This window comes from Chrysochloris asiatica, unplaced genomic scaffold, assembly GCF_000296735.1.
Source record: "Chrysochloris asiatica unplaced genomic scaffold, ChrAsi1.0 scaffold00042, whole genome shotgun sequence".
Lineage (NCBI taxonomy): Eukaryota > Metazoa > Chordata > Mammalia > Afrosoricida > Chrysochloridae > Chrysochloris > Chrysochloris asiatica.
The window spans coordinates 5,226,539-5,240,441 of NW_006408560.1; the positions used below are offsets into that span (position 1 = coordinate 5,226,539).

The following is a 13,903-nucleotide window of genomic DNA, read 5'->3' on the forward strand; positions in this document are numbered from 1 at the left end:
GACAGCACTTAATACCACCACCAAAATAAATAAAGATTCAGGCTAGTGAAAACTGTAATAAAAATGAAATTTGAGACTCTCACAACGTTAGTACCATCCTCCTTCAAACTGCCACCATCAAAATGCAACAACAAAAAAGACGGAAAATTGGGGTGAGGACGTTCAAGTGCATAGATTTTTTTTTTTTTTTTTTTTTTTCAGGCTTACCCACAAAGATGGTTGGTTGCTTGGTTATGTGCTATGGAGTCGGTTCCGACTCATAGGGACCCTGTACAGGTTTTCCGAGGCTGTAAATCTTTACAGGAGCAGAATACCTCATCTTTCTCCCATGGAACAGCTGGTAGTTTCGAACTGCTGACCTTGCGGTTCAGCAACCCGATTTGTAACCACTACGCTTCCCTCCTTTTAATACTCATATATTGCAGCTTTCCTAAAGCAATCCCAATTTAGCTACTTTGATTCATTGCTTCCACAAAGTAAACTTGCATCCAGTCAGTCCCCCACTCATGACGACGACACACACAAAAAAGCTAAGTGTGGACAGGTCCTAAGCCATCCTGATATGTTCAGTCATGGGTCAGACTGTGATTCATAGAGTTTTTATTGGCTGATTTCTGGGAATCTCCAGGACTGTCTTCCTAGTCCATCATAGACTGGAAGATCCACTGAAACCTGTTCAGCATCATAGCAACACATTGTTGTTGTGAAGTGCCGTCGAGTCAGTTCCAACCCATAGCAACCCTGTGTAGGGTTTCTGAGGAGCAGCTGGTGAGCTTGAACCGCCGCCCTTGCGGTTCAAAAAGCTTTAGAGTCTGGCGCATTAACCCACAGCGCCACACCAGGACTCCATAGCAACACATACACCTCCACTAATGGAGGTCTTCATGCAGTACATTAGCTGGGGAATCAAGCCCAGGTCTCCTATTGTTGTTGTTACTAAGTGCCATCAAGTCAGTCCTGACTCATAGTGACCCTGTATAGGGTTTCCTTCGACAGTAAATCTTTACAGGAGCAGGAGCACAAAGCCTCATCTTTTTCCTACAGTGCAGCTGGTAGATTTGAACCGCTGACCTTGCAGTTAGCAGCCCAATGTGTAACCACTATGCTACTAGGGCTCCTTAACAGAGTATGTTATTGTTGCTGTTAAGTGCCATTGAGTCAGTTCTGACTCATAGCTACCCTAGAGTTTCCAAGGAGTGGCTGATGAATTTGAACCACCAACCTTGTGATTCAAATCGACCTTGCAGTCCAGTGCTTATCCTACAGTGCCACACCAGGAGTCCCTAATGTAGTATAAAATGTCCCAATGGTTGTTTGACCACATTTTCCAAACCAAAAAATGAGACATAAGGTTGTATAAAATGTTCCGATTTTTGGTTTGGAAAATGTGGTTAAATAACCATTTATTTGTCCAAGTCAATGGAGAGGGAGTGAGCCTTAGGGAGATCCAGAAAACATGCACTTGTGTCATCCAAGCTGGCTTCCCAAGCATAATTCTTCATTAAAGCCACATTGGTATTTTACTCATGTAAAATATCTCTCAGGAAGCAGAAACATCATACCTCTATTTCACAGTTGATAGCACTGAAATCTAAAAATGTTAGCTGACTGTACAATCCCTTAATTGGGCTGCAGCTTCTCAAAAGTATGTGTAATTATTAGCAAAACATAGTGGGGCAAAGTTATTACCTTGACAAATGATATCAGAAATCTTTGGGATTTTAAAGTCCCTCTTTTAGAGAGGGAGATTGTGCTACTGAAGATTATGAGACACAAGAACAAATCACCAAGGATGAAGGCTGAAATACCATCTTTGAAAAAAGGGCCAACCCTTTACTTTCACAACTGGCTGTGGCACAGTCTGACTGAGGGCTGAGGAATGTACATGGTGACTCGTACTGTCCCTACGTCCTCAAGATTCTCTAACCTGGTGGTCAAGGCCTCGGGAAATACCCTTAGGCTCCAAAAGGTCTCCTACCTGTAGAAGGCAGATCTGCTAAAGGAAACTTCTGGAGTTTGCAGAAGCCCCATCTAAGCTTTCAGAGATCAACTTTCCCCACCCACCTCCCTTCAATACCCATCACTGCTTTTCATTCTCTGTCTCCTATTATTTTCCAAACATTCCTCCTCTATAAAAGCTGTCTGGCTAGGAGCTTAAAATATTACTGGACAGTAAAACCTACCCATCAGGATAAATTCAGTCATATCTGCTCAGTCATGCAGCACAGTGGGCAGGGGGAGTAGGGGTAGAGAGCTAGGGAGTGGGCTTTTAGGTGACCAAGAGTCCAAAGTGGCCATTGTGCTGCTGAATATCAAGAGAGAAGGAGAGCAAAATAGTTCTCTGGGGGACCCTACTTAGATTGGCAAGTTTTCCTTGGGTGATATTTGTTTGTAGCCTTTCGCCCTTTTTTGTTCCCAGCGTAACCTAAGGACCAGGTACAAGCTTCTTGAAAAGAAAAGTTATCACTAAGGTAGAATCTTGGATTGGGATAACTGGACTTTAACTCCAACTCTGACAAACCTCTTGGAATTGGCCTAAGAGTTAGCAAAGAGTTGGAAGAGATTTGTAATTATAAATGATACAGGAATGTAGTGAGGGTGCGGGTGGTGAGCAACTTGATTCTCTTCAAATTCTCAGAATGATTAACAAGCCCTCTTCAAGTTCTCAGAATGATTAACAAGCCCTCTAGGATTCCAGAGACCTAAACCAAGTATTTGATGTATATGAAAGATTTCTGCACCCTTTTTTCATTCCAAATCTGCCATAGGAGTAATACTAATAACTGTTGAGTATCGTGGGTTCAGGGGAGACGTCTAGCAAAGTGTTGTCCATGTTGGAACATTTATGGAGCACAGGAATGGATCTGGTTCAGGATCATAAAAGTCTGCCTGGGAGTGGTGTTTCTGTTGTCAATGAGAGCTGCAGATTAAGGTGGCTACTCTGGAAACATGAATGGAGTCACATTTACACTCCACTAACAACTGGAAAAGGATTTCATGTTTGGTAAGGTGGAGAGTCAGAATAAAGAGGAAGACCCCCAACGAGATGGATTGACCAAGTGGCAGCATCGATGGACTCAAGCGTGGCAATAGTAATGAGGTTGGCCCAGGATCAGGCAGTGTTTCATTCTGCTGTGTATAAGGTCGCTATGGGTCAGTACCGACTCGATGGCACCTAACAACAACAACAAACCAACTAAGTGGTAAGTGGCCATTTAATCCTTTGGGGAGCTTGTTAACATGGATGTCTGTGTTATATCTACCTCTTTAAAGTCAGGAGAAGACAGTGCTAGATGCCGGAAAGGAAACCCTACTGGACTTAAAATTGAAAGACCAGACTTAACCCTGACTCTGCCTTCACTAGTTGTATGTGATCTCGAGAGACTCACTTAACCTCCCAGTCTGTTGCCCTGCCTGGTGATGGGTATGTTGTTGTTGTTAAGTGTCATCGAGTCACTTATGATGTTTAAATCAGATGTTCTCAAAAATCAGTCTGAGGGCCAGTCCGTGCTAGTCCAAATTGAAGTTTTCAGCAGCCTATGGCAAATATGTGGGAAAAAAGTACTCCTCAATGCAATAAAATTTTCACCAAGTTAACTGGTTCCAATTCAAAAGATTGTCTTTTATTCTAAAGTCATGTTCTTTCTAAGTTTGTAGTATTAAGATTTCACTTTTATGAGATGATGGTGAAAACAGATTATAATCATAGTTGGCATCTTCGTTAAGTTTCTTTTTCATGTCCTTGTTTGGTGAAATAAGGAGACGGCAACCCTATATTGGTCATCCTGTTTATTTGTTGTTGATGTAACTGTCTCTGAAATCCAACTCTGAGAACCACTGGTGTGTCCACAGGTCACTATGAGGCCTGCGATAGATATGTGACAGTGTATCATTTATAATTACAAGTATGTTGTTCTTGTTGTATACGGTTCAATTCCCACTCATAGCAACCCTGTAGGACAGAACAGAATCACCCCGTACGGTTTCCTTGGCAAATGGCAAACTCTTTTCTCCTGAAGAGCGCTTTTTGGGTTTGAACAGCCAACCTTTCAGGTAGCAGCTTAACCATTGTGCCACCAGGGCTCCTTAACCAAGCATAGGGTTTAATTTTCATTATTACCTAACCATCAAGCCTCCGGTAGGATATTCCTGGGAGTATACTGACAGCTTAGGGGTGGAGGCTTCAATGAACTCTTATCAGTTTATTTTCCATCTGCATCTGCAATAGATCAGTTCACTACATTTTCATAAACAAAATAAAATGAGAATTGCCTCTTAGAAGAAGAGAACAAAAGTATCCTTCCTTTGACTTTGATTTCTCCTTGCTCCAATGAAATACTTTGCTTGGATATACTCTGATTTGATCTTCTTTAAATATTGTATTTATTGTTGGAAGCCAGAAACGAATAGTATGATCTCTTGTTGTTGTCGTTATGTGCCGTGGAGTCGGTTCCTACTCATAGCGACCCTGTACTTAGCGCCTTTAAAATTTCTATCCTTAACAACATAGTTGACTCATTTTAAGAACATGAACTTAGAAATATTTTATCCTAAACTACAAACTTCCTAAACTTCCATGATTATAATAAAGTTTGTAACTAGACATAAAAAGAAAAAAACACACTCAATTCTAGCTCTGCAGGGTGAGATGTGGAAGGGCACAGCCATACTGGAAATTACTAATAGAATAATCAGGGGGATCTTCCTGAGGCTTCCTCATGTCACAAGAATCATTTGGCTTTCCAGCTTATATCTTTGATCTGAGTAAACTAGTGTCTCAAAACAGCAGGTTTAGGATTAGTTTACTATTCTTTTTGGTATTTGTCATTTCTTTGCAAGTTCTAAACCTCCCCACTGTTAGCTGCAGTAAAGGGGACTCTAATGCTGGTATGACATATACCCAGGGACTGGAAATTTCAAAATGATCACAATTGGCCCCATCTCCTGATGTCAGTGGAGCCCTCATTCCGTGAAAGGCTTTGTTCTGTGTTGTGTAGTTCACTGAGGATAAAGCCACAATAGTCCCTGCCCACCAAGACCTTTTGATACTAAAGAAGGGGAAACAACAATAATACATATATAATCCTGATAGCCTGTGCTTGGCATACACATTCATTGTGGGTCTGTGAGTGAAGTACATACAGAAACCCAAAAGACTGATACAATAAAATACAGTTAAGGCTGTCAAAATGGAGGTCACCTAGCAATGGGGATATTAACACTTGATTCTGAGTACAATAAAACCCAATTGGATCTTAGTATATACATGAATTGCTGTCTTAACGTGGATTTTAGAGTGAACTGTTGGATATGCAGCTTGGCCTTCTCCCTGGCTCTGCCATCACTGGGCTTTGTGTTTCCTGATTGTGACGTGTGATGCTTCCCACCTGTCTTCCAGACAGTGATAGCAATGGCTGCCACTACTTACAGGACAAGTGGAAGATTTCACTGGAATTTGAGGAAAGTTAAAAACTCAAGCTTAACTAGACACATGAGACTAGTTGCTGATTCTGAGCTGCTGATTTTGAGGACAGGAACCTCACCCTTAATGCCCCATTCCTTACAAAGAATCCTTCCCAATGCAGGACTTCCAACTGGAGATGCTAAAGCCGCACTTACTTCCCAGGAGGAAGGACCCTGCTATTATATATTCAACCTCAGGAGCCTGCTGGCATAATGGTTAAGTGCTCTGCTGCTAACCCAAAGGTCAGTGGTTCAAACCTACCAGAGGGAAGAAAAGACCTGGTAAAGATTACAACCTAGGAAACCCTGTGGGACAGTACTGCTGTGTCCTATAGGGTCTCTATGAGTCAAAATTAATTTGACGGAACACAACAACAACAGAAGCCAATGGAAGAACAGTATGCAGGAACTTCTGGGTGTCAAGAGGAGCAGCACCCTCTGCTCTCCAACAAGAGGCAGACTGCTGCTTCTGTGAGACTCTGAGAGGTTATAGCTGAGTATCAATATCCTGCCACCAGGCACTATCTAGCCAGACCCGGAATCACAGATCCAGGCTCATGGCCTTCCTATTCTGATTGGTTGGTGCCAGCACTTTCAATAAAAAAGTATACATTTTCAATATAATTCTTAGATCCTTATAACACAGAAATCTGATGACATTAATCCCCTGGTTAAAATCTTTCAATCATTCCCCATTGTTCACTGAATAGAATCTGGGTAAGGCTCATTCTTTCTGGACCTTTGTTAGTTCTCCATCTTAATTTTTCTCCATGCATTCAATAATTATTTATAGAGCACCCATTGGGTTTCAAGCACTATTCTAGGAACTTGTGATACAGTGGTGATGAAAACAAGTTTCCTGCCCTCATGAAGCTTACATTATAGTGGAAGAAACAAACATAAGCAAATAAAGAAAGAGCTAATATGTGACGTGGTTTAAAGAAGGAAGAAAAATAAAGCAGCATGAGAGAGCCAGGTGTTCAGCAGGAAGGCGGTTCTATTTTATACAGGTGAGCAGAGAAGGCCTCGCTTAGAAATGCTATTTTAGTGGAGACTTGAAGGAAGCAAGGAGCAAGCCTGATTTGTGTCTGTAAGATGAACTCTCAGCAGAAGGAATGGCAGATGCGAAGGTAACATGCCAGTGAGCTCCAATGAGGCCAGAGTGACTGGGGAGAGGAAGAGAGGGGCGACTGATAGAACTTAAGGTAAGAAATAGCAAAATTCCAGATTGCAGAGGATCTTGCCGACTCTGGGAAGAACATTGGATTTTACACTAAAGGGGAAATGATTGGAGAGTTTTGAGAAGAGGAGTGATATAATCTAGCTTATGTTTGGAGAACAAGACACCTGGGCAACTGTGATCCCAGAGACTCCAGTTAGGAAGCTCCTGCGAGAATCCAGACGAGAAATGATGGTGATGGTGACTTAGGCACGGTGGTGGTGATGGAGGTGATGAGACAGGGTAGAATGCTGGATCAAATTGGAAGGTAGCACTAATAGGATTTGCAGCTGGATTTCATGCGGTGTGTGTGAAAAGGAGGGTTGAGGGGTTTTTTGGCCTGAATAACTGCATGCCCGGGATCATTTCCTGGAGTGGGGAGGTCTTCAGAAAGAACAGGTTTGGGGAAGAACTCAGCAATATGCTGGCTGGTTGGCTGTATGCCATGAAATCGATTCCAACTCATAGCGGCCCTGTACAGGGTTTCCGAGACTGTAAATCTTTACGGGAGCAGAAAGCCTCATCTTTCTCCTGTGGAACAGCTGGTAGTTTTGACCTTGCGGGTCACAGCCCAATTTGTAACCACTACGCTACCAGAGCTCCATGCTCAGCAATATAGAGTATTGGAAATGTGCACACATTGCTCCCTCTGCCTCACCACACTCCTTACTTTCTCAGTCTTGCCCATCTGGCAGGCTGGGTGCCCCTCCTCTGTGCTTCCACAGCCCCTTAGGGAGAGTTTGTCTTAGCATTGATCACAAGGCTAGGTGTTCCCATCTGTATCCCATCACAGACTGTGGGTTCCAGGAGGGCAAGGATTAGACCTCTCATTTCTAATCTCTAACATTTAGTACAGTACTAAATAAATGTTTGGGGAAGAAAGCAAGACAGAAAAGATAACTTTTATGGCAGTGATAGTTGATAAACAATTGAATGGGTAGAATGAGTGATGTAAAGAAAATAAATTCTGTTATTTTCATCTTTAAGGAGCCCTGGTGACGCAGTGTTTAAGTGCTCAGCTGCTAGACGAAAGGTGGGCGATTTCAACCCACCTAGCAGTTTCACATGAGACTTGGTGTTCTGCTCCTGTAAAGACTGCAACCTAGGAAACCTTATGAGGGCAGTTTTACCCTGTCCTATACCAGCTGCTCTGCGGGAGAAAGATGAGGCTTTCTGCTCCTGTAAAAATTTACAGCCTCGAAAACCCTGTTCAGGGTCGCTACGGGTCGGAACCGGCTCGATGGCACTTAACAATAGGGTCGCTATGAATCAGAATTGACTTGATGGCACAGAATAACATCATCTTCATTTTTAGAAGATAAATGAGCTGGCAGGAAGAAAGGACAAGAGATGTACTTTGGAAAATCAGCCAATGAAAACCCTATGGGTCACATAAGTCAGCCCCTATTGTGCATCAAGTCATGATGACTCGATGGCAGCTAACAGTAACAGACGGTATCTTAAATCCTCCTTCCAATTTGTTCCATGTAAATAGCGTTTATAAGAGAGGCCTTCTCTGCTCACCTGTATAAAATAGAACCGCCTTCCTGCTGAACACCTGGCTCTCTCATGCTGCTTTATTTTTCTTCCTTCTTTAAACCACATCACATATTAGCTCTTTCTTTATTTGCTTATGTTTGTTTCTTCCACTATAATGTAAGCTTCATGAGGGCAGGAAACTTGTTTTCATCACCACTGTACCACAAGTTCCTAGAATAGTGCTTGAAAGCCAACGGGTGCTCTATAAATTATTATTGAATGGAGGGAGAAAAATTAAGACGGAGAACTAAATAGCAAAGGCCCAAAGAGAAAGAGTCTGGCCCAGATTCTATTCAGTGAACAAAGATTCTATTCAGTGAACAATGGGGAATAATACCATCAGATTTCAGTGTTATAAGGATCTAAGAATTATATTTAAAATATACACTTTTTTATTGAAAGTGCTGGCACCAACCAATCAGAATAGGAAGGCCATGAGCCTGGATCAGGGTCTTAAGAACTGTCTCAGCTGTTAACCCTCTAATTGCTGAAATGGGTCCAAGGAGGCCCACAAAAAGAGGCAGAGAAGTGTTTGTCTTAGTTATTTAGGGTTGCTGTAATAGAAACTCAAGCTGGATTCAGAAGAGGACATGGGACAAGAGATGTTATTGCTTGCACTGGCTGAGTGACCCAGTTTGCACGCATCATTCTGCCAAGTCAATCCCATTTCCATTAGCCATTGCTGTGCTGGGGGCATTACATATTACCGTGTTTAATGGTCTTTTTCTCTACAGATCAATTTTTAGCTCTGTTGAAGCAGCCACATATTACAGATCTCAAAATCTTTTCATCTCATGAAACTTTAAAAGTGTCCTAGTGGACCTTCCTCACTCTGTCACATGATTCCTCTCCAAAACACTTGCTCAATTCTTTGAGGTTAAAAGAGTAAAAATAAACGGCCCTCCTTCTGTAAAGCTATTAAGAAGAGTTTCCATACGACATGGAAAACAAAAAGCAAATATTACAAATACAGGAATTGAAGAATTGTGACATTCCAATCACAAGCCATGTATCTCAGTGTTATAGTAGAAAAAGACCAGGCTTTGGGATCTGACAGACATCTCTGATTCTACAGGCTTGCCTCGTTTTATTGTGCTTTGCTTTATTGTACTTTATAGCTATTAGAGGGTGTTTTGTTGTTGTTGTTGTTGTTGTTGTTTTTACAAATTGAAGGTTTTTGCAACTCTGCTTGAAGCTCAGCACTGCATTTTTCCAACTGCATGTGATCATTTTGTATCTCTGTGTTTTATTTTGGTAATCCTCACAATAGTTCAGATTTTTTCACAATACTATATTGCACATTAAATAGACTCCAGCATCATGTAAACATAACTTTTATATGCACTGGGAAACCAAAAATTCCTGTGACTTGCTTTATTGCATATCTCTGAGGTATGATCAGCTAGTCCTGATATTAAAATAGAAGGGCACACATCAGGAAACCTAAACTTAATTGTAAATTCAAATTTAGTTTTTACAGGTAATGGAAAACAAAAAATATAAGATTGCAAATTTGTAATGCATTTAATAGGATTGTGACCAATAGGTATTTCCTCATTGGAAAGGCTCCTTTTTGTGGGAAGCCTATATGTTTTATACACACTATAGAAAATTGAACATTTGAATTTCTTAATGCACTCTATGAACTGCTGAGAAATTTTTAAGATTTGGGTTTTTATTGTATTTGGAATCACATGGCAATGGCATAGATGCACAGACCAAGTTTGTGGGGTGAAAGAATTATATATATGCTGGAACTTGCTCCAGGCTATATTCTTTAGGAAATCTGTTTAGGAGCATTCCCTTTATTCTTGTGCCAATTTCTCTAGAATCCAAAAGCTATCATCCTCATAATATTCATCTCCCTGTTGCATCTACAAAAGAACACAGCTAAAATCATTGAAATTAAATTTTGATAGTAGTGTATCTAAGCTGTATGAAGTTGTTATTGCACACTTAGAGAGTACAGTATAGTATAAACTTTCATATTCAATATTGTCAAGAGCTGCCAAGTCGGTTCCAATTCATAATTACCCTGTATAGGATTTCCGAGAAGCGACTGATGAGTTTGACCCACTGACCTTGCACTTTAAACCAACCTTGCAGTCCAGTGCTTTGTCCACAAAGCCATACCAGGATTCCTTTATTTGCACTAGGAAACCAAAACTTTGTGTATGATACAGTGGTCTGGAATAAAACTTGCAATATCTCCAATTTAGCTGTCTAATTTTAGACAATTGATTTGTCCTCCTTGAGTCTCAGTTTTCTCATGTGTTGGGATTTAGTCAATAAACAATTTACATGTGAGTACTGTAAATAACAGTAAATAAAGCAGGTGTTGTCCCTACGATCATGGAGATTAAAATCTAGCAAAATAAAATAAAATGAAATAATATAATGTATATCCCAAAGCAGATAGTTAATAAGTACTAGTTCCCTTCCACTTGCCTTCAACCATGATCATTAGTTCAGTTTGCGGTCTTAATTTAAACCCATATAATCATGGGTTTCTATTCATGGTCAACAATGGATCCTTATTTTTATGGAGCCAAGGAATTATACAGATATTGCCTCATTTATCCTTTCAGATCACTTTTTGAAATGAATTAGAACAGACATTACTGTTAGATCCATTTAACAGATGAGGAAGCTAACAGAAGCAGATTCTTTTGTCCTCCCTAGTCTGCAGAAAGGAAACTTTTAACAGATACTGCTAGGATCCCTGGTGGCGCTATGGATTAGGTGTTGGGCTGCTAACCACAAGGTCAGAGTTCAAACCCACCAGCCGCTCTAGGAGAGAAAGACGAGGCTGCGTCTGCTCCAGAAACAATGTAGTCTCGGAAACCTTAAGGAGCAATTCAGCTCTGTCCTATATATAGAATTACTGTGAGTCAGAATCGACTGGAAAGCAGTGGGTTTGGGGTTCTTTGTTTTTGTTTTTTTGTTTTATACCTTGAGTGTTCCAGCAACTCAGAAAGAAGAGGTACTCAAAAGTTAGAGAAAAGAGACTGTGTCAAGATTGCACTGTGGCACTCAGCTTTTGCTTTCTTCCTCCTCTACCTGGGTGAGCAATGGGTGACTTCCTGGGGAACATGTTGTTCTTGTTGTTAAGTGCCGTCGAGTCGGTTCCGACCCATAGCAACCCCGTACAGGGTTTCCGAGGCTGTAAATCTTTACAGGAGCAGAACGCCTCATCTTTCTCCCGCGGAGCCGCTGGTAGTTTCGAACTGCTGGCCTTAAGGTTCGCAGCCCGATTCATAACCACTACGGAAACATATTGGAGGAGGTGAACGAGCACTCCACAGTCATTGGCAGAGTAGGGTTCACTGTGCTGTTCATCTTCCGGATCCTCATCCTCGGCACAGCCGCAGAGTTTGTGTAGGGGGATAAGCAGTCCAACTTCGTGTGTAACACCCAGCAGCCGGGCTGCGAGAACGTCTGCTACACCCACGCCTTCCCCATCTCCCACATCTTCCTCTGGGTGCTGCGGATCATCTTCATCTCCACTCCCTCCCCGGTCTACGTAGGCCATGCCATGCACCACATCCGCATGGAGAAGAAGCAGAAGGAACGAGAAACAGAGGAGCTGTACCAGCAGATCAAGGGCGACGACAATGAGAGGGGGCCCTTGCCCCCCGACCAGGCCAGCATCAAGAAGAGTAGCAACAGCAGCAGAAGCACCAAGAAGTTCCGACTGGAGGGGACCCAGCTGAAGACCTATATCTGCCACATTATCTTCAAGACCCTGTTTGAGGTGGGCTTTATCATGGGCCACTACTTCCTGTATGGTTACCGGATCCTACACCTCTACCACTGTAGCCAGTGGTGGCCCTGCCCGGATGTGATGGACTGCTTTGTGTCACGGCCCACTGAGAAAACCATCTTCATTCTGTTTATGTTGTCTGGCCTCTGTGTATCTCTTACTCAATATTACAGAAATGAGCTACCTGGGCCTTAAAGAGGATCCGGTCCACCTTCACGAAGCGGTAGAGCAGCCACTGGGGGAGATTACAGAGAAATCCCTCCAGTCCATTGCTGTCTCTTCCATCCAGAAAGCTACCATCTCCTTGAAGAAGAGAAAATCGTTTCCCACTATTTCCCTTTGACTGAGGTTGGCCTGATGGAGACCAGTCCACTATCTGCTAAGCCTTTCAGTCAGTTTGAGGAGAAGCTCGGCACAAGGCACCTGGGGGACTTGTCCCAGGTTTATCGAGAGAAGCTGCCATCCTATGCTCAGGTGGAAGTGGGGGAAAAGAAGCATCCTGCAGAGGAAGCAGAATCAGAGACAGGAGAGAAGAGGCAGAAAGCAGAGAAGGTGACCACAGAAGGTCAGGAAGCAGTGGAGAAGACAAAATACAGTCCTCCGGGGTAGGGAAGGAAAATAAAAAAGAGCTGCAGCCACAAATGGCGCCAAAGCAAGGGCTGCTGGCTGAGAAGATGCCTTCCCTGTGTGCAGAGCTGACTGAGGAAGACACCAGACCCCTGAGCAGGCTGCAAAGCCAGCAGCAGGGCCAGGTCAGATATCTAACCATATGAAGTGGTGCCAAAGAAAGAAAACAACCAAGCTAATATAAGGCAAGGTGAAGCAAAAAAAAACATACCGGTGACTCCCACCCCTGGTTAAAAAGGTGCTGCAGTGGAACCATGCCTGCTGAACAAATGGGGTACTGTCCTTCCCTTAGAGAAGGACTAGCAATGGTCTCATCAAAGCTTCCAATCTCAAATGACTGCCCTGCTCTCTACCCCATTTCTCCATAAAAATCTTTCTGATCTGAATTATGGGAGATCACCAAGGAACCCAAAAATACAGCCTGCATTTTCTCTTTCCCCCAATCAGCATCAGTCCAAAGTATGCAAGTCCCTTCTGCTGCCCTCTGGTTGGAGAAGAGGAAAGAAACACCTTTATAAAGTACACTTAATTCTCTAATATGTCTCTTAGACATTGCAGTTCCCAGAGCCTGAAAGGAGAGAGGAGTTAGCTGTCAGTGGCCACCAAGGTAGGAGTCTCTGGATAGTGTAAATGGATAACACACTTAGCTATGAACCCACAGGGTGGAAGTTTGAGTTCATCTCGAGGCTCCTCAGAAGAAAAGCCTGACAATCTATTTCTCAAAAACAACCAGCCACTGGAAACTCTGTGGAGCGCAATTCTACTCTGACACATATGGGTTGTCATCAGTTGAAATTAACTGCATGACAACTGGGGTTTGGGGCCTCAAAGGTAGCAGCGGAACATACTAGAGGCTTTACTTTTCACTGCCTTACAAGTGGTTCACAGCAGACAGAGAATTCTAGAATTCCCCATTAGGAAAAAATGAATGGATTCATTGCCTTTGTCTTCAAAGTTTTCTATCTGTGAAACAGAATTAGTAAATGTATCGCCAGGAAACACATTTATAACAAACTTCCTGGGGAAATCTCTGGTAAAGGAGAGAGGCACTGTTGGGATTATGATCCTGGGTCCTCCACATCCTTGTGTCAGAGCTAAAAGTCACGTGTTAGACTGTTACAAAATAAATACAAAAACTAACTGGACTTTTCACCATCTTTGTTATTTGTTTTGAACTGTCAGCCAAATTGGGCTGCAAAGAGACTACTCCAGGTTCTGGTTATTTTTTTGGCTCTAAGGGACTTCAGAAAGGGGATTGGGACTGAAGAGGGGGGCAGTGGTATGCTAGCAAA

General features: G+C 42.5%; 1 protein-coding gene across 1 annotated transcript; it reads left to right on the forward strand.

Moving 5' to 3' along the window:
• The first annotated feature begins 6,558 nt into the window (after positions 1 to 6,558).
• On the forward strand, positions 6,559 to 12,749 carry GJA8 (gap junction protein, alpha 8, 50kDa). Its single transcript, XM_006861692.1, is given in 6 exon segments — positions 6,559 to 6,593; positions 11,471 to 12,124; positions 12,126 to 12,274; positions 12,277 to 12,564; positions 12,567 to 12,714; positions 12,716 to 12,749. Coding segments are annotated over 6 exon segments (1,308 nt in total).
• Positions 12,750 to 13,903: the final 1,154 nt, after the last annotated feature.